General features: G+C 35.3%; 1 protein-coding gene across 12 annotated transcripts in view; it reads right to left on the bottom strand.

Moving 5' to 3' along the window:
• Positions 1-22,368, bottom strand: part of BIRC6 (baculoviral IAP repeat containing 6) — a 267,531-nt gene that overhangs the window by 131,176 nt on the left and 113,987 nt on the right. For 7 of the 12 annotated variants that reach the window (XR_012516772.1, XM_039475325.2, XM_074395726.1 and 4 more), the window contains 16 exons: positions 20,145-20,332; positions 18,709-19,023; positions 18,328-18,427; positions 15,485-15,699; positions 15,115-15,323; positions 14,449-14,795; positions 13,628-13,847; positions 12,900-13,033; positions 12,073-12,210; positions 9,756-9,883; positions 6,561-6,692; positions 5,315-5,530; positions 4,402-4,585; positions 3,610-3,765; positions 1,458-1,591; positions 614-767 (listed from right to left, as the gene is read on the bottom strand). Coding sequence is in view for 11 of the 12 variants with exons in the window: in XM_039475325.2 (XP_039331259.2) it covers positions 614-767; positions 1,458-1,591; positions 3,610-3,765; positions 4,402-4,585; positions 5,315-5,530; positions 6,561-6,692; positions 9,756-9,883; positions 12,073-12,210; positions 12,900-13,033; positions 13,628-13,847; positions 14,449-14,795; positions 15,115-15,323; positions 15,485-15,699; positions 18,328-18,427; positions 18,709-19,023; positions 20,145-20,332 (2,970 nt within the window). In the remaining variant the exon portion in view is untranslated. The remainder of the gene's footprint in view (positions 1-613; positions 768-1,457; positions 1,592-3,609; positions 3,766-4,401; positions 4,586-5,314; positions 5,531-6,560; positions 6,693-9,755; positions 9,884-12,072; positions 12,211-12,899; positions 13,034-13,627; positions 13,848-14,448; positions 14,796-15,114; positions 15,324-15,484; positions 15,700-18,327; positions 18,428-18,708; positions 19,024-20,144; positions 20,333-22,368) is intronic. The other 5 variants (XM_039475342.2, XM_074395728.1, XM_039475337.2 and 2 more) reach the window with 3 other exon arrangements.

Raw genomic sequence — 22,368 nt, 5'->3', positions numbered from 1 at the left:
CTAGAAAAGTGAAAAAGTAAGACGGGCATGGTGTCTCATCCTGTAATCCAAGCACATTGGGAGGTAGAGGCTGGCAGATCACTTCAGGTCAGGAGTTCAGACCAGCCTGGCTAACATGGTGAAACCCTGTCTCTACTAAAAATACAAAAAAAAAAAAAAAAAGAAAAAAAAAGCTGGGTGTGGTGGTGGGCACCTGTAATTCCAGCTACTCGGGAGGCTGTGGCAGGAGAATTGCTTGGATTGGGAGATGGCAGTTGCAGTGACATGGAATCACACCACTGTACCCCAGACTGGGCAACAGAGTAAGACATCATCTCAAAAAAAAAAAAAAAAAAAGAAAGAAAGAAAAGAAACTGCAAAAACAATATTAAAGCACAATTAATTAAAATCATTGCCTTCACAAACAACACATGCTAGGTGTTATTCTGATAGAGAACCAAAAAGATGGAAGTTCCACCAAACTGACTACAGAGAAACAGCTCTGAATGGTACTCATGGCCCACTAAACCTACTGGCATACCCCCGGGCTCAGTTTCTCAAAGAACAAAGTATACATACATTTGAGACTTGTTTTAAGAAGAACCTATGCCTTAAAATATAAACATCCACTTACCCTGAGAGACTGAAACACTAACTGTCTGTGATCCATTCTTCTCCGTGTTTGCCGGTGGCTTTGCTACAGGAATTCCCAGACCTCCAATGTAAGGGTTGTAATTGTAGGTACCATAATCAGCACCCCAATAATCATACCATGTACTGCTTATTGGCTTAAAATAATGGAAAAAAAGTGTAGTTTACTTTTTCCTCTTGGATGAATGAGACATTATTTGCATTATCTAAACACAAACAGAACTACAAAATAAATAAACTATTTACCATTTAAATTTCCCAAATCCACTTATAATATTAATGATTTTTTAGAATGGTCCGATAATTTTCTTTCCGCCAAAATCTAAACATACCCTGTATGTTTAGAAACTGAAAGATAAGTAGCATCCTTAATAAAATCTCTTACACACCAAAGAACATAAAGTACCACCATAAGGTATTACAAGTGATTCTCCTTCAAAAAAAGAAAGTAGGCTCCAAACAAGAAAAAAACCCAGAAGTAGGCTAACATACAAGTAGAATCTGCAATGAACTCAACTCGAATGAGGTTTAAATGGCTGTCTGAAATGTTGGTGATCTATAACTATACTTCTGATACTTAAATGTGGTTTCCATTACTGTATGATAATTACTAATAGGCATATTAATAAAAATGTATACTATTCCGTTGTAGATTTTTTTTAAAAATTACAATCGAAGTACCTACAGCAATTTAATGCATTGTGGACATGCTGAATAATAAGTTGCATTAGTGATAAGTATGTATATTTTCCTTTTTTAAGTAATTACTAAGCCAAAAGTATGAGACAAAAGACTTTCCTTTCAAAGAAAATTCTAATGTATCATACCTTAAAAACCTTGGCTGCAAGAGGGTCCTTTTCCAAATCAATATCTAAAGGATCAATGTCAACTTCCATTAGATCTTGCAGTAACTCAAGGTCAATTTCTTTATCTTTTTCCAAAGAGGACAGAGGAGGTGCACCTTCAAATAATTAAAAGTGATCTTATTAGTGGAGTATGTCACATAAAATTTAGATGACATAATGCTTTTAGTTACAAAAAGTTATTTTACTTGCATGTTATATACGCCTAATAAAAAACTCTACATATGCAAACATATCGCTCCATAATACATAATAAAAATAAAGATGCATTGATATTTGCTTTCCTAGAGAAAAGACCATAGTATTAGCTCTTGTTCAAGTAAGTTGCATAAACTTTGCTATTAAAAATAATTACTAACATTACTAAGTACTATACATTCTTTTACATCTAACAGGTAATTCACTATATTACTTTCATTATTACAGGTAATGTTACCCAGTATTAAAGAGAAAAGCAAAGAGGACTGAAGTTATAAGAACGTTATTTATGGCCAGGCGTGGTGGCTCACGCCTGTAATCCCAGCACTTTGGGAGGCTGAGGTGGACAGATCATGATGTCAAGAGACCAAGACCATCCTGGCCACCATGGTGAAATCCTGTCTCTACTAAAAAATACAAACAACAACAACCAAAAAAAAGCTGGGCGTGGTGGCGCACACTTGTAGTTCCAGCTACTTGGGAGGCTGAGGCAGGAGAACTGCTTTAACCCAGGAGGCGGAGATTGCAGTGAGCCGGTATCATGCCACTGCACTACAGCCTGGACAATAGTGCAAGACTGTGTCTTAAAAAAAAAAAAGAATGCTATTTACTGGCTGGGCACAGTGGCTCATGCCTATAATCCCAGCACTTTGGGAGGCCAAGGTGGGCAAATAATGAGATCAGGAGTTCAAGACCAGTCTGGCCAACAAGACGAAACCCCATCTCTACTAAAAATACAAAAATTAGTCGGGTGTGGTGGCAGGCACCTGTAATCCCAGCTACTCAGGAGGCTGAGGCATGAGAATTGCTAGAACTTGGGAGGCGGAGGTTGCAGTGAGATCATGCCATTGCACTCCAGCCTGGGCAACGAGAGCAAGACCCTGTCTCAAAAAAAAAAAAAAAAAAAAAGCCATTTACCTTATTTTTCAGTTATGAATTAGAAATTATTCTCTCAATGTCTCCAAATTTTTAAGTAGCTTTCTTACAACTCATATAAGTACCCACATAAGTCTTACTTTTCCATCATTCCCATCCTCTTATTCAACATAACTTTATAGAATGTCCAGTAAATGCCAGCCTGTATGAGAGTTTAAGTATAATTAAATGAAGATTAATAAAACTCTCCAATCCAATAAATTAAGAGAGATTCAGAGGTGAGGGTACACTATAATTAAAACTGACCACAACATGTTATGTGTTAGCAGAGATACTTGAGAGTACAAGGGACATACAAACGGCAAAGTCCCCAACTCTGTTGGGAGTGACAGAAAAAGGCTATTAGAGAAAGGGATGCTTTATGTGAACCTTGGATAAGGACATGTGCATCATGCACATAGGAAATCTATTCCAGATAAAGAGAATGTCAAGTAAGGAACAGCAAACTATGAGCAAACCTAAGATTAAGGAATGACAAATAGTTGAAAATGACTGCAGCATCTGACATATAAAGGGTAAGTAACCAAAACAGATTTTTGAAAATTAAGGGGTATGAAAATGATAAAAGATTATGCATGCTAATTTACAAAGATACTTTTTAAAAAGGAAAGAAAAAGAAAAAAATACACCAAAAAAATCACACGCTGGATCTTAAAGAGTAAGAGCTTTTAAAATTGCTGTCTTCATCACTTTGTATCTTTACATGTTTTCTAAATAGCATTTTCTTCATCATAGCCAAAGTATACTATATCAACATAATTAGGACATTATGAAACAATAGCACTTTGTTGTAATGAGCAGTCATTCAGAGAACCAAGATAAAATTTATTTACCAGGAAAATAATGGATCTAGTTTATAAGGCCAAACAACTAACAGAAAAATATAAAAATCAGCATTATGTTTCTCTAACATTCTTTATTCCGAAACATGTTTCATTTAATAGAATTAAACTAAAGAAGAAAACATCACATAAAAATTTACCTGTTATATCATGTGTCAAAGGTTCGTCTATAGTTTCCAGCAACTGAACTGAGGACTGCTGAAGCGAGTCATCAGAGTCACCAGCTGTCGCACCTACATCATCACCTACTGTTCCTTCCTCCATGGCTTCTGCAGCTACTGGAGCCAGTAATTCTCCTGTATGTAAGGGGATAGTCCTGTTTTAATAATTTATACAGATTTTGGAAATAAATTAAAACTATTTTTTTCCTCTAGTTCAGAGAATGACAGAATAAATGCTCTACTAACTATAAAAGAATCTGAGGCAAGTGAGTTCCCACCCACCTAAGGAATACTAGCACTCACTGTATTACCTCCAAATGCTGGAGACAAGTATCCAGTAGTAGAAAATACTGAACATATAACATGTACAAAGAGTTATTTTAATTACTTTACATACATTAATTCACTTATTCATAAAAACAACCTTATAGAAAGATTATTCTTATTATTCTTATGTTATATATGAAGAAACTAAGACAAATATTATTTCCTCACCCAGTAAGCAGCACACCACTACTATCAATAATAAAGCAGACTAGCTCAAATATTCATTCACTTTAATAACCTAACACCTTTCTAAGGCTTGCATTTATCATGAATATCAGCATACTTAAATACAAAAGTAATTCTGAATGGTTGCTACTGCTACAACATTAAACCAATTAAACAGACCTTTTATTCTTTTAAGGGGTTACAGATCCCTTGTAAGATTCTTAGCTGAGCAATGACAAGGTAATTTTGACATACTCTATGAAAAAAATCCTAACACACCTGCTAAAATATCCTGTAGCATACAAGTTAAGGAATACTGAGCCCAAGCACCACCCCAAGATATATCTCCTCTATTGAAGTCAGTTCCAACCAAAAGTAATAGCAGTCTTTCCAGTTGGGGTTCGTTCACAATCTCACACAGATGAATAGTTGGCCGCGTGGCATTTGCAATGCGGGCAAGAACCTGTAATACATTTTATAAAATCATACACTTAAATAGGAATTACATGTTTTTCAAACAATAACAGAAGTCTACCAATACTTTAGTACAGAACTAATAGGTTTCAATAATGATGTATGAGTCTGGTGTCAAAAAAATGCTTGAGATGGAATGCAAAAGAATGTAATTACATGAATCAAATATTAAAATCTGATTTAAAATCTAATTATATAATTAAAGAATTAAATGTCTACAAAGAGTGAATATGCCACAGGAAAGCAATCACGACATTAAAAGTCCTTCTTTAATATAATTTGATAATTATTTGTGTATTTCCTATTTTAATTAGAAAGGCAGGTTGCAGATAAACACACCCACATTACTTATATTTCAAACCCTCAACTTTTAACTAAATTAAAATATAAATCAGGCTTGAAAAGACTTTTTAAATCTTTCATGACACAATAAAAAAATTAATGGCAAAAAAGCAAATCCAAAAGAAGCATCATTATTTCTCTTAATCAAAATTGATTAAAAACATCCTTTCCTAGTTTTTAATTACTCTATAAGTCTATACTTTTTTTTTTTTTTTTTTTTTTTTTGGTAGAGACGAGGATTTGCCCTGTTGCCCACACCGGTCTTGAACTCCTGGACTCAAACAATCCACCCACCTCAGCCCCCAAAGTGCTGGGACTACAGGCATCAGGACCGCACTCAGCCAACCCTTGAAGTCTATACTTATAGTTTACATACCTTACAAACAAATAATAAAAGATCTGCATGGCATGTAAAATCCATAGAGAGAAGAAACAGAACAAGTTTCTGGACTACTGAGATACAACGTTCATGCGCCAGAGTAAATGGAAGTGGTTCTATCTCAGGACTTTCTTTTGTTGTTGTGACTTCTGTGTCTAAATTAGAACGGGACCATTCTGCTGTCCGACGTAAACGAATTAAATCCTTAAAGTGCTGCACACAAAAATTTATAGTATTTAAATCAATGTTTACTTAATATGAATTTGTTCAGTGGATTTAGATTTATGTAATGAAAATATTCACTCCATATTATAACTTCTAAAGAGCAAAATGTTTAAATCTACCCTAAGTTTCAAAAAGTAAGAATATTAAAAGCTAAACTGACCCATATACTTTACTTCCTATTTGTAGTAAAGTGTCACATGTAACAGAATTTCAGAAAAGTGAAATTCTACAATGTTTACTGTACATAATACATTGTTATTAAGTCAAATCTAACAACAAATAAACATTACCATAACAACCTAAACATAATTTGTAAACGTTTGAAGACAAAGAAAACTAATATAACATCAAGTACAAAATATTCAAGTTATTTCAAAATCTGGTGAAATAATTTCACATTACAAAGAATACAAACTTGTTTAGTACATATATGGTATCCCTCTAAATTTCAAAAAGTAAACATCAAGGTTTTAAAAATTTTATTTATAAAACAGTTGAACTTCACTTTCACTAAGAAAAGACATACTACATTTGAGCCTTGTGAGCATCACTGGACCCAAAATAAGTTTCAATTGTAAATTCAGCCACCAAAATATTCCAATAACAATACTAAGGAGAAAGAGAATGTCACATTTTTCACTTCACATATAAATTTTATTTGTGGGGCTGATACATGGTATTTGCAATCATCTTGTATAATTTTGTATTATAAAATGGAAAAAAACAGCTTTATCAATGCGACATTAGCAAAACTACATATTCCACTGTTTTTTACCTTCAATTTACTGGAACTCAGTCCATTTTGAAGGTAATACATTAGAACTATACTTATAGTCTACATTTATCATACATTTCCTTGAGTTAAGCTACCCCAACAAAAAAAAAAAAAAAAAAAAAAAAATTCGAGTATATTGGCTTCTCTATTGATAAGCAGAATAATATATTTTTAAGTTTCTTGATAATCAGAGATCATACCTGACTTTATCAAGATAACTATATTGAGAAGTAGAGATCATACCTTTGAAGTGGCCTGCTTTAGTTTTGCTTGTTCTACCAGGAGTTTATATGATGATCCTTTATTACTTTGTATTTTTTCTTTTTCCATCTGTTCTACCAATGCCTTCTGCTTTGCTTTTAGTAGGTTAAGTTGCTTTATAAAACAAATAAACAATGTCTTTAACAATGTTAAAAGCAAACAAAAATAAGTAATTATTCTCCTCACAATTCATACATCAAACTAATGGAATGCGTAGTATCTTGAAAGATTTAGTGTAACAGCCCTATGTTGCTAATTTTTAAAAAATCATTTCAAATCCTGACTTTGGGATCTCTCTCTGTCTCTGTTATCATTAAGATCTCCCTTACCCATAGGAATAGGAAGTAACTGGAAGACTTTCTTATATAAGCCACTAATGTAATTGAGTGATACATTTTTTTTTAAATAAAGGGAAGAGAAGTTTATTTTTAATTAAATATATGAGGAAATACTTTTATTGCTTAATATTTCTTAGCTTTGTTTTTATGGAAATCTCAGGAATAGTACACATTTTGGTATGTCTGTATTTTTAATTCATTAAAATTTGGATTCAGATCATTGTAGTTACTTGCTACATATATAAATAAATTAAGAAATAATACAGAAATCTCTTGTACACTTTACCCTTTTCCCTAATGATGACATTTCACAAAAGCTACAGGATAATATCACAAGGTACTGACATTGATAGAATTCACCAATCTTACTCAGATTTCTCCACTTTTAGTTGCACTCATTTGCGTGTGTGTCTGTGCATTTAGTTGGATACACGTCTACATGTGTTGGTTCACGTATCTACCACAACAGTCAATAACAAACAAATCCACCACAAGGTTCCCTCATGTCCTTTTATAATTATATCCACAGTTCCCTCCTACCCTATCTCCCTGATCCCTAAATGATGGCAATCAGCAGTCTATAGCAATAAACAGACCAAGGGAGAGAAAAAACTCTGTTCATAAAGACCTTACAGTCTGTTGAATGTGTGTTCTCCACACAACAATGTACACAATCTATGTACACAGAAGGTTACTTTAAATAGAAATTACTAGAAAAGTACAGCCACAATTATAAATGAATAATAATTTAGTTAACAACTTAATAAGCCTTCCTTCCAAGAGAACACTTCCTAAATTTCTACTATTGACACTATCCTACTATTGACTTTTTTTGGGGGGGAGGGACAGAGTCTTGCTGTGTCACTCAAGCTGGACTGCAGTGGTGTGATCTCGGCTCACTGCAACCTCTGCCTCCCATGTTCAAGCGATTCTCCTGCCTCACCCTCCTGAGTAGCTGGGACTACAGGCACACGCCATCACGTCAGCTAATTTTTTGTATTTTTAGTAGAGGCGGGGTTTCACTATGCTGGTCAGGCCAGTCTTGAACTTCTGGCCCCAGTTGATCCACCTGCCTTGGCCTCACAAAGTGCTGGGATTACAGACATGACCGCTGCCTGATATTTGGTATCAGGAAAAAAATATTACTATTATTATTTTTTAAATTCCACTTGGCTGTTATCACCATAGATGAAAAAAAAAACTCTATCCTAAATTAAAACTAGCATGTACACATAATTTTAAAAACATTAAACTGAGAAGTTATATATTTATAATTGAGAAGTTAACGTTTTAAAAATTATGAATTACTACAAATAAGTATTTTCAGAAAATAGTTTCCAAAGTTCTATAATTAACATAAGCAAGAAGTATAACCAAGAAAAAAAATCATTTTTAATCTATTCTGAAATAGCCAGTTTTAACTATTGTACAAATGCAACTGGTTTTCACTAAGCCATTTGGCAGTAAATTAGTAACCTGATGACTAATCACCCTGATTACTTTCATATAATTCCTAGAAATAAAATCTACAAATCATAGTTCCAACCATCAAAATCAGAGAAGTAATATTGATGCCTGACCACCAATTGTCCCTCAAAGTCACCTTTTAAGTTTTGTCAACTGTCCCAATACTGTCAATCATAATGAAGATCAAATAGTAATATTTCACAGACAAATATTCACTGGGTTACACAATAGGTTTTGTTTCCCATCCAAATTAAATGCACCGAGCATAAATATTAAAAGATACAAATTAATACTACCTAAAATTGGTTAAAGGTCTCAAAAAGAAGAGGTAGTTGAGGAAGACACTTCTCATCATTTTTCCAGCAAAGGACCAAGCTAGCTCACAGCTGAAAAACTTCGAAGTGAAAAATAAACAACTAATTGCCAAGCCTACCTTTAAAAAAAGCCCCATATATCAAATTTTTTTAAAAGATAAAAAATGAAACAGTAAAATAACTTTGAAAAGCCCAAAACTTTCCTAACATGCCAAAGCTCAAGACTTTCATATAGAATCTTAGTACATCGTAAAGCAATAAAAATATTTTGTAGCCAGACACAGTGGCTCAGACTTATAATCCCAACACTTTCGGAGGTCAAAGCAGAAGGATCACCAGAGCCAGGAGTTCGAGAGTGGCCTGGGTAATAAAGCAATAGTCTGTCTCCATAAGAAACAGTGTACAAATTAGCTTGGCATGGTGGTACACAGGTGTAATCCCAGCTACTCGGAAGGCTGAGGTGCAAGGATTGCTTGAGCCCAGGAATTTGAAGACTGCAGTGAACTATGATCCTTTACTGCACTCCAGCCTAGGTAACAAGTCTCCGGACTCAAAAAGTGTGTGAGTGAGTGAGTGAGTGAGCAAGTGTGTGTGTGTTTGTGTGTGTAAAAGAAAAAAATGGAAAAAGAAAACAAAATTAAAACCTGAAAGCTAGATAGAGGGGCAGATGATGAATACCCTGAAGCCATGTTAAAGAGTTTCACCTTCATCCAAAGGTCAACTGAAAGCTACTAAGAATTAAATGGATTGGATTAAAGCAAAACAAAGGAAAGGAGATTTTCTGACTAGGCAAAAGATAAAGACAACCTCATTTACAATGGTAGTAATAGAGATGGATGACAGTAAAAAGTTAAAGGAGTATCAACAAAGTCTCTAAACTGTATATTGTTGTCATTTTAACCATTAAGGAAACTGAAGTCTCCAAAGTGTTAGATTAATTTTCCTAAACTAAGGAGCTCATTAAACATCATACCTAGTATCTGATGGCAATCTATCTCATGCAACCTCCAAAATGATATTCTCAAACACTAAAAAAATTTAAATGTATTGACAATTACCTGTTTATGATGAACAAGCTGCTTTCTGATTTTTCTGGAATATAATCTATCAAGGCTACTGCTGCCTTTGGAAGATCTATTTAAGCTGTGTGTGTGTAGACTATTGTTAATAAAACTCCACTGATTACCTACAGGGGAAGGAAAACTTGAATTAATAATTCTGTTAAATGTGATTTTAAAGTACCCTTCCTACCGAGAAAACAAAAAATACAGTTATACATGTGCCAATCATGAAAAGCAGTTTTAATAAGGAAAACACTGTAAAGAAATTGCTAGAAGAACTGACTCTATAAAGACTGGATAACGATTAATTCTCTAATGTAGACCCCAATTCAAGACCATAGTTACCTCTGTCTCCAATCTTTCCTTTACATAATAGCTATCTTCCTGCACAATTAAGATTAATCTCTATACAAGACAATTTTGATAATGTCATTCAATTCTAACAACCAATACTACTATTGCCTATTTCAAACACACATGCTTTTTTTTTTTTTTTTTTTGAGACGGAGTTTCGCCCTTGTTACCCAGGCTGGAGTGCAATGGCACGATCTCGGCTCACCGCAACCTCCGCCTCCTGGGTTCAGGCAATTCTCCTGCCTCAGCCTCCTGAGTACCTGGGATTACAGGCACGTGCCACCATGCCCAGCTAATTTTTTGTATCTTTAGTAGAGACGGGGTTTCACCATGTTGACCAGGATGGTCTCGATCTCTCGACCTTGTGATCCACCCGCCTCGGCCTCCCAAAGTGCTGGGATTACAGGCTTGAGCCACCGCGCCCGGCCCACACATGCTCTTAATCAGGGACCATAAAACAATACACAATAGTTTAACTAACAACTGCCAAAATAAGGTTAAATAATTCAGAATGCATACTGTCTACCTATACTTAAGTCTCATTTTTTGGACTATGTCCAGACCATTCTGTTTCACTGAATTCAGGTCCAATAACACATTTTACCCATCTCCAATAATAAAACATATTTTCCTTATCTAAAAATTTTTCTCTGTTCTTTACTATTTATCAAGTCTTAGTTCGAATTCTTCAAACCCTAAAAAAAACTCTTCCACCAATATTTCCATAGTATCTAAATGTATAAATACTATCTGTTACATTCCAAGATTATATTACAGTTTATTTTGTATTTTTCTTTTTTCAAGACTGTTTCTCAGCCAGGCGCAGTAGCTTATCATGTAAACCTAGAACTTTGGGAGGTCGAGGCGGGTGGGTGACTTGAAGTCAGGAGTTTGAGACCAGCCTGGCCAACATGATGAAACCTCATCTCTACTAAAAATACAGAAAAATTAGCCAGGCGTGGTGGTACACACCTATAATCCCAGCTACTCGAGAGGCTGAAACAGGAGAATCCTTTGAACCTGGGAGGTGGAGGTTGCAGTGAGCTGAGATCATGCCACTGCACTCCAGCCTGGGTGACAGATGATACAGACTTTCTCAATATGAATGTAGTTCCATTTATGTTAACTGTATTTGTTACCTCTATATCCTACAACTGAGTACACTAACCCATATACATTTTTTTTAAATCAATACAAATTCCTTATATAAATATAAATTTCCCATTATCTTCCTAAACATAATATGCACTATAAACAACTGATTCTACTACAACATCTCAAGGCAACTTTTAAAAATACTGAGGTTCCTGACAATGTACAGTAATGTTATGTGTCTCAATGGCTTACATATTTCCAATGGTTTACATACTGGATTTAGCTATCTCAAATCCTTTATTTAAAAAGCCTTGTTTTCAGAACAAGAATCTCTGAGGAAAAATAATAAATAAAAATAAAAAGTCTTGTTAAGTGGGAGGAGGGGAAGAAGATAATTTTACAGGTTAATTTTTAAATTTTTCTGTATTTCAAACCTATAAACCAAGCTTACAACTCAAAATCTGGGAAATTTCTATATTTTAAAAAAAGAGCATTAGTAGTTTATTGTAGACATCAATAATTCTAAATGAAATTACACATTATACAAAGAAAAAATGGTAAGAACTCTTCACAGATTTCCCTTTCATAACTCACTTACATGCATGCTAATATAAAGTGTTTAAATGAGCCTGAGGGAAGACACCTTGTCAAAGTCATACCGGTATTTAGAAACTAAAAGTCATGTCTAGACAAAGAAGCTTGTCTATAAAGTATAAATTTTATCTTTAAACAGAATTATAGTAAAGTTAATTCATATTTTCCATAAATTACATACAGCTGGTATCTCCAGGCCAATAGCCAGTTCTGGAACAACTGCGAAGTCACTCAAAATCCCCACCAACATATTATTATAAACTTCTGATACCTGTCAGAAACCTCTCCCTGTCTTTACCATTCAAAGGTTTCTTTGCAGCTGCTGCTTCATCTTCAACAGTTGCCACATAATCCAGCAACCTGGACACCAGCATAACAACCCAACTGATCATGGGAATATCTAGTACTCCTAGAGAGAGATGAGAGTAAAGGAAAAACATCCAGATGACTTTAGGATTCCTAATTAGGTCTGATAAAATATTTTATAAGTCTAAAACACATCATATCATTACTAACACTAACAGTTATATGTAATAAGCCTAAAAATTAGACACCTACAGCCAGGAACTGAGTAGAACAGCAAATCTAATGAAAGACAAAGGCTTCAAGGTATAAGAATACAGATTAAGTATAGGATGAATCCAAAATGTAATATAGAAACTAGAAAGCAAGGTATAAGATACAATTCTCAGACTCACAGAAACAGAAACAAAAAATCTAACTCTCAACTTACAATTCATACAGCACTAAACTATGTTCTAATGTTTTTATTCCTATAAAAGTCTGCCCAAATGAAACTCATTATTGTTGATCAGAACAACTGTGCCTTACAGCTTCAACTTATATAAGGGAGTTTGATTTTAGTTATAGCAGTGTAGAAAAAACATACTAAGTTCAAATAATGAAAATGTAATAAATTTTAAAAGTAATAACTACATGGCAGTCAATCACATGAAGGTTGCTCATTTTTAAGAGCTTACATCATAAAAATATTAAGTGTGCTGTAATTAGTATTAAAGTATTTCAGAGAAGATATTTTATAAAAGCACTATTTACAGGAATATTGATTTACTAAAGAACACTGCTTTATATTAATACCTTCTGTCCTCCTATGCATGGGTAACTGTGGCTGAAGAGGTGATAATAAATTATCCAAGAGATTAAGTAAGCTTTCTAATACTCCACTGTTACTAAGTGATCTTTGACCAATGCAGGAAAGTAACATGAAGACCCTAGGGGAAAAAAATTAAAATTAAAATTAAAAAAAGGAAATACCCAGTAAGAATCAATTTAATTGTTCAATTTTTAAAATAATTTACATAGAAACTTAACAGAGTAATGACAGAATGTTTGCTTCTTAAAGCATACCATATTTCAGACTGGGAAAGCAAGATTTGTATCTGGACGCATGAAGTTAAAATTAGTTATTTTTCTAACTGCTTGTTATATTTTCTAATGTTATTAACAAGAAATCAAAGACTTGGTGAATGAAAGAACTTTGTTAGCCACAAAAAAACACATTTAGCACATAAAGTAACAATCTAATAGAAATATAAAGTAACATAATCTAATAGAAACACTTATGAACACAGATCTACGAAGCCCACAGGTTCAATCAGAAAACTAAAGAGTAGAATCTAATTATCATCACTTAGTATCTCCTTCAATACACCATGCTGGAGCCTTCACTGGTCATTTTCCAAACCCTGAGATCTGCCTCATATTCACAACTTAGTATCCACATTTCAAAGATTTCAAAAGCAGACCAATTACTGTGAGAAGTAGAAATCATTAATAACAAACACTTCCAACATTTTCTGACCTACCTATCCTGTGGAAAGATGAGAAGCTGCTCTGAATTGTACAATTCCTGAAGAACATTAGAAAGAAACTGACCCCACCATCTTTCACCACCACACAATTGAACAAGCAGAAGACCAGTATGTAACCGTATCTTTGGGGTTCCACTGATGCACAAGTGTTTAAAGAGCTCTTCACAGGCCTGGGCATGAAATGTGTTCTGCAAAACTGCAGGAACAGAGTGTCCTATTACAAGAAAGAAAATAGTAAACTTTCATATTTAACTGTATGGTATAATATTAAAATAAGCATGCCTAAATACGCTTTCCTCTTTTCTAGTAATCAGTAGATAATTATATAGTGTTGATTTTCTGACGTATTTACTCCTTGTATGTAGAAATCTGTTAGATATTTAGAGAGGAAAGTAGCACCTACGTAAATTAAATTTCTTGCCTATGGAGCTGGATGTATCAGATGGCTGTTTGAGTGAATGTGTGTGTGTAATGATCAAAAATAGCTCCTGGCTAGAAAATGATAACTCTATATTAGGTTAGCAGCACATGAAAAGCTTCACTGTTGAACTTCTACTCAATACTTACTACTTTGCCAGTAGCACAATGGTGTGCATGAAAATAGCAAAACCCCCCAAAAAACACACAAAAATTCATTTAAGAAATATTTAAAATAACGGGGAGAAATGGATTAACCTAGAGACATTTCATAAATACTGACACTTTTAAAAATACAAAAATTTACAATAGAAAATATCGACACAGATCCTAACACATGCAATGAAACCACATCAAGTATATTCCCAGCCTTTAAAATATGTAAGCCAAATACAAACCATTAGAAGCATGAAGCAGGCTGAGCAAAGTATCCAATAAATATCTGATGATAGTACGTAACTGCTCTGTGGAAGATGCCTGAATTAAATCTTCTGGATTTGATGTTTCACTCAACATCTTCCGACTTGCACCTAGTGCCACTTTGAGCCTCTGCACTGCATTATGAGCCAAATTTAGTTGAAGCTGTAGCTGAATACAATCTTGGTAAGCAGAAAAAACCCTACTGTCTTCCTCGACTGCCTTATCTGGTTTTCGTAAAAAGTACTGTGCATTGTTAGCACTATTTAGAGGAGGAAGATCAATACTTTGCAGAAGAGTTTCCAGACGATGACAAGCCAAGTTATACCTAAAAGTAAAAAATGATTGATTAAAATAATTCTTGTTCTCTTTATGTACATACACAAATACTAAGAATTAAATGTCTCAAACCTGTTAACACACAACCGTTAAAAAGAACTACACACTTGATAGGTACTAATAAATTGAGCCCATTATTTAATTACAACATTTTCATGCATTAAGGGTTATTGTAATGTGCTACTGTCCTTCTTCCTTTTGCTTTTAACTGTACACCTATGAAAAGATATTTCTTGAGAGAATTACAAGCAAGACATCAGGTAAAATACAGAGTTTCAATAAGATTAAAATTTGCACTCTGTACTAACCTGCACTGTATATCCTCCTGTAGAGCAACCATCATTGCTAAATGCTGGTCAATTTCTGGCTGGTTTGCAGATTCTCCCTCTCCCTTTAGAGGATCATGCATTAACTTGAGTTCACTTTCCCAAGGCAAGATGTAGGTATGACCATAGTAAAATCCTAATGGGATTTTGGCTCTCGCATTTGTACTTCCATAACGTCCAATGACAGTTATCTGAAATGAAAAATTACAAATATACATATATATACATCTGTCACAATAAAAACCTGAGCAATGTATTTTAAAAGATAGTTATACTTTTTAATTAGGTTTATTTTCCATAACTTGTCAGAAACATAGAAAGCATATCAATTTACTTTCTTAAAGTTCTTTACCTTCATGAATCTGCACACCGGAGGTGGTATTAAGTCATGAAGAATTAGTGAATGGGTGCTTATATCAGTTGCCACTACCAATCGCCTTCCATCTACCTCTTCTCCTAATGTCCAAATGTCAATTGACAAAGAGGCCAAGTCTCCACAAGTGGGAATCAATACATCTGTCAACAATATAGGCCTCCCAAAATCCAAGGTCACAAATCTCCTTGCTCCTATGAGAGAAAGAAGAAACAGCCGACCAAAAATATATCAATTAAGTAAATAATACACTCAAAAACAGTTTGGAGCACTCATCTTAAAATATGAAATCAACTCACTAAACTACAAATAAGAGGAAAAGTAAATCAGTAAAAATGGCCTTGTCAATTCTGATTCCAAAATTTTCTGAAATCCCAGTCTGTGTTAGTTATGAACCTGAAGACTTAGGTAGAAAATTAAGAATAGCTGGACACAGGAGCAGGTTCCTCTAGACCCAGCTACTGGGGACCTGAAACAGGAGAACTGCTTGAGCCAAGGAGTTCCACGCTGCAATACACTAGACTGCTATTATGCCTGTGAACAGCCACTGTACTCCACACTGGGCAATACAGTGAGACCCATGTCTTTAAAAAACAAAAACAAAAAAACAACAGTAAGATTGTTACTGTTACAGTTAAGGCAATCAACCACTATACAAACAAGCTTTAAAATATTAGAGTTTTAAAAAATTAAATCAAGGCCGGGCACAGCGGCTCACGCCTATAATTCTAGCACTTTGGGAGGAGGAGGCGGGTAGACTGCCTGGGCTCAGGAGTTCAAGACCAGCCTGGCGAACACAGTGAAACCCCCTCTCTACCAAAAATCCAAAAAATTAGCCAGGCATGGCAGCATGCACCTGTAATCCCAGCTTCTTAGGACGCTGAGACAGGAGAATCACTTGAACCCGGGAGGCGGAGGTTGCAATGAGCCAAAATCACACCATTGCACTCCAGCCTAGGTGACAGAGTGAGACTTCATCTCAAAAAAAAAACAAAAAAAAAAAACCTTAAATCAGCAAATGCAGTATATTAGCTAATATTGTAAAGGATGAATCTGCTCTTCTTTCAGCCACTGGCAATTTTTTTTCTTTTTTCACAACTAGATGCATTAAAATACCAAATAGTATTATTTGATTTAGCTTCCTTGACCCCTACTTAACTTCTTGTGAAGTTGCATATTGCATTCATTTGGGTTTAGATGGAAAGCGAAAGCATGACTACAATCATATACAATCAAACTACCACTGAAAAAGGTCTTGGGAAGGTCCTCCATTGGATCTCAAACAATGTTTTTCCCCAGTATAGACATATCCCAATCTCTTCAGGTCAATGACAGATGAAATGGGTGAAGAAAAAGCAGATTTACATCCTTAATTTCACACACATTACAAGGATAAGTTCAACTAGCAAAACAGAATGCAGATCATTAATAATATCATTAATTCTTTTTCTTTACTGTGATAGGGTGGGGGTCAGCTAGTAACCTTTCTAGCTACATTTTATAGTGAAGGAAAACAACTAAATTAAACTTCAAGGGATGGTGCTATTCTCCACGGAGCTAGTTTAAAAGAAAACAAGGCAGTTACTCACACTTCCCTAAACAGAAAGATTACTGGAACAACAAAGAATATAGTTCTCCTCCTCAGGAGGCTTATGTACTATAGTCATTGCTATGTAAAAAAAACAAACTACAGTGTAAACAACTGCTCATCTCCCATAAGACTGCAGAATGACAAATTTCCACTATAAATGATCAACACTAATGTTGTTATCAATAAATGATTCATTGGGCAGAAAATGCCGTAAGACTTTTATTTTACCTTTCAAACTCCCTCTGACAAAGAGGAAATGACTGCATTGCAAGAACACAAATATTATTTAATTCTTTTTTTTTTTTTGAGACGGAGTTTCGCTCTTGTTACCCAGGCTGGAGTGCAATGGCGCGATCTCGGCTCACCGCAACCTCCGCCTCCTGGGTTCAGGCAATTCTCCTGCCTCAGCCTCCTGAGTAGCTGGGATTACAGGCACGCACCACCATGCCCAGCTATTTTTTTTGTATTTTTAGTAGAGACGGGGTTTCACCATGTTGACCAAGATGGTCTCGATCTCTTGACCTTGTGATCTACCCGCCTCGGCCTCCCAAAGTGCTGGGATTACAGGCTTGAGCCACCGCGCCCGGCCTATTTAATTCTTAATATGATACATGCTACAGTGTATACTAGAACCATGTTACTTCCCTGAGGATTTTGTTGAATTCTATTGTTGTTAAAGCATAACAATGTTGGTGGTAGTTAAAACCAACTGTTTTAAGGGAAAAGCTGCCTACAGTTTATCTGCAAACATGTTATAATTGAAAGCATCTATCTCAATGTCAGTTCTCAAGCATATAAGCACAAGACAAGACCCTAGGATATGTTATTACTCTTACCTGTTGTTATAGTAAGCAGTAGCTCTGTTTGCTTTTCTCAAGAAAGAGTTCCACTATAAGCAGGCTAGTTGTAAGAATATTTTGAATGTAATTTCTAGTGTCATGGTAATTTGGCCAACTACAATGAATTATTTATGTCAATAATATATCAGCAGGCAAGATTCATATAGAGATCAAATCCACCACTCAACAGCACTCCTTATGCAGTTTGGCAAGCACAAAGCTTGAACATGTAAGTGCTTATTCTTGATAAAATGTACTTACCCAAGAGCAAATATGATTTGAAAAAAAACAACAACAAACTGAAGAACAGTGAGCCTTAAAAAGGCTAGCAAACTAAGCACAAAAAAATATGTATGTGTACATATATATATTTTAAGAAAGTCAAAGATTACCTGAATGCATTCGCTCTATAATAATGGACTGGTGAGGTGGAGGTTGAAGAAAATGTGAAGCATGAGAAATTGCAAGGGCAAGACCAGAACCAAGTGGATTCTAAAGGGGAAAAAAAAAAGTCTAACTTTATATTGATATTAGTCTTGTTCTATAAAAACTACTAACCAAAGTATCAAATTAGTAAGTTTCTTCTCTTAATCTAAGCACTGTAATATTTTATAAAAGAAAATAATCTAATTTGATACATCAAATTAATAATCCGATTATTAAATTATACATCAAAGATTATTTGTATTAAAAATTTTGCCTCCTAAAGTTAAGAGTATATTTCAAAATAGTTTCACATATCTAAGCCAACACCTATTTAAAACATAATTTACCATTCTGGACTTGCTGGAATTTTTGTTATGTGCAGCAAGATTGACTGCTGGGGGATCAATGACTGAGCCTGGGAAAAGCTGTGCAAGTTCGGCATTAATCACAACAGAAACTGCTTCATTGGGTGGAGTGAGTGGTGGAGTCATAAAAAGAGGTGTTGTTTTTGGAGTGGGTGGAATAACATCAGATGGATGAATGAAGAATCCAGGGGCAGCCACTGGGTTGGAAGGCACAGAGTTGTGAACAGGACCTACTGCTGATGCTGCTGCAGCCGCTGCAGCTGTTGTCTGATGTAACTTGGCTTCCAGCTTTGCTTTCTGCAAAAGAAGTAAAAGCAACATATATAGACTAATCCTGCCTACCTAAATTGTGGTGGAATACCACACAGGCATATATTATGAAGATAAACATGATTAAATTGATCATAAAGATGAAATTGAATCAAAATTGAACTCCATATAAATAGATCATTGCTTCTTTAAATATTTAACACAAAATTTCCTGTACATTTGGGAACTAGGACTCTTTCAAAGTAGTGGTGAAAAGGAAGCAGAACAATTAAATGCAAATAAGGAAACAAAATTTTGCTCAAAACAAAATATTATCAGCAGGTGAACTCTCATGCTGACTAACGTAATACAATTTGTCACTTGGAATTGCCACCCATTTCATTTAAACCAGCAGTCCTCAATCTTTTTTACACCACAGAGACCAGTTTCATGGAAGACAATTTCTCCACGGATTTGGGGAGATGCGGCAGGGGTACAGGGGACTGGTTGCTGGATGAAACTGCTTCACCTCAGATCATCAGGCATTAGACTCTCAAAAGCAGTGTGCAACCTAGATACCTCACATGCACTGTTCACAATAAGGTTCATGCTCCTATGAGAATCAAACACCCTTGCTGATGTAAAAGGAGATGGAGATCAGGTGGTAATGGTCACTTGTCCGCTGCTCACATCATACTGCGCAGCCCAGTTCCTAAAAGGCCACTGACTGGTACTGATCTGTGGCCCAGCGATTGGGGACTCCGAATTTAGGCCACAATGAAATTTATAAAATATCTGTCATTATTAGTGAATTTTAAGTCACAGTAATTTAACTCTTCTTTAAAATGTTGTTTTAGGTACTATACTCCACGCAACTAGTAGCTAGTAACTGTACATATTCTTTGACCGAGTGTTTAGAGAATGGATTTACTTCAAGATTGTACCAAAAATACCAATCATAATCCCTCAAATATGTACCCAATAAGATGTATTCATACAATTTTAACAAATTTAAATATGACAAAGACTTTACCTCAATTTTTGTTGAAAATGATTAGCTCAGACTGGTCAACCTACTTTTCTTTATGAAAAGAATAGTCATTTTTAAAGTACTTTTCAGCTTTTGAAGTTTAGAGACAGCATGAACAAAGAGCCAAATAGTCTCCAACCTGTTGCTGAAGCTTCAAAAGCTGCTGCTGTTTCTCTTGCAGCACCTGCAGCTGTTGCTCGGCTGAAGCCATTGCATGAGAGAGAGACTGCAAAGCTACCTGGGCTGCTGAACTCAGGGCTGTCGAGGCTTCCCCAACTGTCCCAGCTGATAGTCCACCTACTGCAGGAGTAACCCCGAAGGAACTCACTGGCATAAGACAAGGGGAAAAAACAAAAACAAAAACACCAGGATGAAGAAAAAGTTAAAGAGAAAACATATACAAATATTTTGACACTATTTTGATGCTAAAACTATAGTTAATTTTCATTCTAAAAAAGAAATCTGGAAAGTATAAATAAGAAAACATTAATGGTAAAATAAAGTATATTGATAATACTAGTAGGAAATCCAGGAATTACTTTTTGGGGGGGGGGGGGGGGGGGAAGACAAGGTCTCACTCTGTTGCTCCGGCTAGAGTGCAGTGGAACAATCTTGGGTCACTGCAACCGCCATCTCTGGGTTCAAGAGATTCTCATGCCTCAGCCTCCTGAGTAGCTGGGATTACAGGCATGCACCACCATGCTTGGCTAATTTTTGTTTAGTAGAGCTGGGGTATCGCCATATTGGCCAGGCTGCTCTGGAACTCCTGGCCTCAAGTGATCTACTAGCCTCAGCATCCGAAAGTGCTGGGATTACAGGTGTGAACCACCACACCCAGCTCAGCAATGAGGAATGACTTCTTAAAGCAATGAAAAATCAGAGACAGTATACTTTTGATTTTGCAAATATTTTTGTTATAGTAAAGGGATCATTAAAAATGAGAGTAATCTTATCACACAATTTGAGCATAAGAAATAACAACACACCCTACTTCACCCACCAAAAAGCACTCAAAAAACCCTCCAAATATAAGATCTTCATTTTAAGAGATGAAGATGATACTTCCTCACTGCATAGCATATCCTAAACAGAGATAAGGCCTGCACAGAATACAAAAAACAGTGTTTTCCGCTATAAACCACCCAAAACACCGAAATGAAGAGAGGCATATCCCACACACAGTAAAATTAGCGCATACTTCTTACCCATGGACATTTTCCGTAATAAAATCTCTATGAAACCCTACAAGAGATTTTTTTGATTTTCCATTTCACTGTTATTTGAACAACATTATAAATCATTCTTTCTGCATTCATTATTTTCCAAATTTATGGGAAATATCTTGGAAAAGCTGAGATTAAAACTTCATTTCCCAACTTAATCCAGTATGTCAGCACAAAAGAAAAGTTAGGGGCCAAGTTAATAACAACGTAACTATTTATAACAGGCCTTTACTACAAAATTATACATTGGGGAAAAATATAACTGCTGTAAGAATAGCAAAAATTTAGTATGCATTACAATGTAGCACTGTTTTAAAGAATAACTACAATTCACTTTATGAGCAACTTTATGGGCCAGGCATCAGGATTGTCTTTTTTTTTTTTTTTTTTTTTTCTGATTAAGTATGGAAGGCTCAGAGAAATTACCCTGTAAACTCACAGTAATAGAACTAGGATCAGAACCAAAGTGTACGTGAAGCCAAAGCCAACACAGGGCACAGTGTTAAGCATGGAAGTTACATCAACTTATTTCATCTCAGCAAGAGCAAAGTATTTAACACTAACTAGACAAAGTTTTTGTTGCTATTATTATATGTATGAGGTACTAAAATAATCTCATTTTCGACATAATGAAACTAAAGCTGAGGGAAGTAATTTGCTCATGGGTAGTGGATAAAGGGGAAAATCCAGGCAATCTAACAATATTTTAAAAATCAAACAAAGGCTATATTCTTCCAGAATTCTAATAACAAAAGCTGAGTTAAAATAAACAATATACCAATAACAAAAACTGTACATATACTCTTATGATTACACTTCCTTGTGTAAAAAACAAAACCATCACTCATTACATTGCAGTTATACTGTGCCCTTCATTTAACCTATACACCAATTCAACATAACAAGCTTGGTCAAAGAAAGAGCAATTGGCTGGGCATGATGGCTTACGCCAGTAATCCCAGTACTTTGGGAGGCCAAGGTGGGCAGATCACTTACGGTCAGGAGTTCTAGACCAGCTTGGTCAATATGGCGAGATGCCATCTGTACTAAACACACACACAAATTAGCTAGGCACGCTGACACATGCCTGTCAACCCAGATAAGAGGCTGCAGATAGGAGGCTGAGGCATGAGAAGCACC

The sequence above is a fragment of the Saimiri boliviensis genome, chromosome 1 (genome assembly GCF_048565385.1).
Source record: "Saimiri boliviensis isolate mSaiBol1 chromosome 1, mSaiBol1.pri, whole genome shotgun sequence".
NCBI classification, from domain to species: Eukaryota; Metazoa; Chordata; class Mammalia; order Primates; family Cebidae; genus Saimiri; species Saimiri boliviensis.
This window is presented reverse-complemented; position numbering and strand designations above follow the sequence as displayed.